This window comes from Carlito syrichta, unplaced genomic scaffold (genome assembly GCF_000164805.1).
Source record: "Carlito syrichta isolate Samal-C Ts95f unplaced genomic scaffold, Tarsius_syrichta-2.0.1 Scaffold315646, whole genome shotgun sequence".
Taxonomy (NCBI): domain Eukaryota; kingdom Metazoa; phylum Chordata; class Mammalia; order Primates; family Tarsiidae; genus Carlito; species Carlito syrichta.
In genome coordinates this window covers 762,040-763,098 of record NW_007259742.1, presented here as the reverse complement: position 1 = coordinate 763,098, position 1,059 = coordinate 762,040, and the positions used below count along the sequence as shown (strand labels likewise).

Sequence of the window (1,059 nt, the reverse complement as noted above, 5' to 3'; positions counted from 1 at the left end):
GGCCGGGCCCCGCCCAGGGAAGCCACCCTCACGGTCTCAAGGCCCGCCCACGAAGGGGCGTCCGGGAGGAGCCTGCCCTTGTGCCAAACCTTGGGCCACAGCCGGAAAGGGTTACTCCCGGCCGGATTTGCCCTTCGTCTTTGGCCAAGTACAAAGTTAAAGGAACTTCCCAGAATGTTAAGGGAGTCGGGAATCCCTAAGGCCCCAAAGAATTTCGGAGACCTCCAAGAATCTTAGAATGATAAATATTGAAACCTTGGATTCTTTGAATAGAAGGTTGAATTTGAGATGCCCCGCCTACCCACAGGAGGTGCCTAAGTAGAATCACAGGAGAGTCCTCAAATGCTGGAACTACAGACCTCGAAGGTCATGGAGACTGGATTGTGGTCCCAGCTTCATCATATCTATCTCCAGTTTCTACCCCATGTGCTGGTCACTCCTCCTCCTCTCCCAGGCCCCCAAAGGTCCTGATGTCGCATTCTATGCCCCAGACCTTCTCCACCATCCCAATCAAAGCTTATCCTTACTGAGACCCCTTTCTGCCAGGTGACCAGGGAGGTAATGAGTTCATCACATCATGTAGCCTGTGAAAGTCGCAGCTTCTCACCCAATATTAGGCATTTTTCACAGGGTAGCTGGACATGGGCACCATCTGGTATCCCTTCATGGAGTGCTCCATTTGCCATCCCTGGTTTGCCCTTCATCTGCACCACACTGGGGATGCCAACTGAGATCCTGCATGAGGGTCAGGTTTCTTAGGACCCAAACCTTTTGTAATTGGCATACAGGACTGCCAGGTGGAACAGGAGTATGCCTGCAGGGGCCAGGGTCTAAGAAGGAGGGCAAGGTCAGCGATCTGGCCCCTGGACAGAGGCTAGGGTCCCTGATCGGAGCCTCACTGCCCATGGGCTGTGGCAGCCACAGATTCCAGAGAAACGGTGGCCTAGGAACCCTTAGTGGACAGAGGGATTCCCCTAAGGTTAGGGTTAGAAGACAGAGATGGAGCCAGGTTCGGTGGCTCAGCCTGTAATTCTGCACCTTTGGGAGGCTGAGGTGAGT

At 54.0% G+C, this 1,059-nt stretch overlaps 1 protein-coding gene across 1 annotated transcript in view; it reads left to right on the top strand.

Moving 5' to 3' along the window:
* TACR2 (tachykinin receptor 2) overlaps nt 1-1,059 on the top strand; it is a 9,985-nt gene that overhangs the window by 4,431 nt on the left and 4,495 nt on the right. Inside the window, exon 4 of the mRNA XM_021706500.1 lies at nt 789-979. Coding sequence (XP_021562175.1) covers nt 789-979 — 191 coding nt within the window. The remainder of the gene's footprint in view (nt 1-788; nt 980-1,059) is intronic.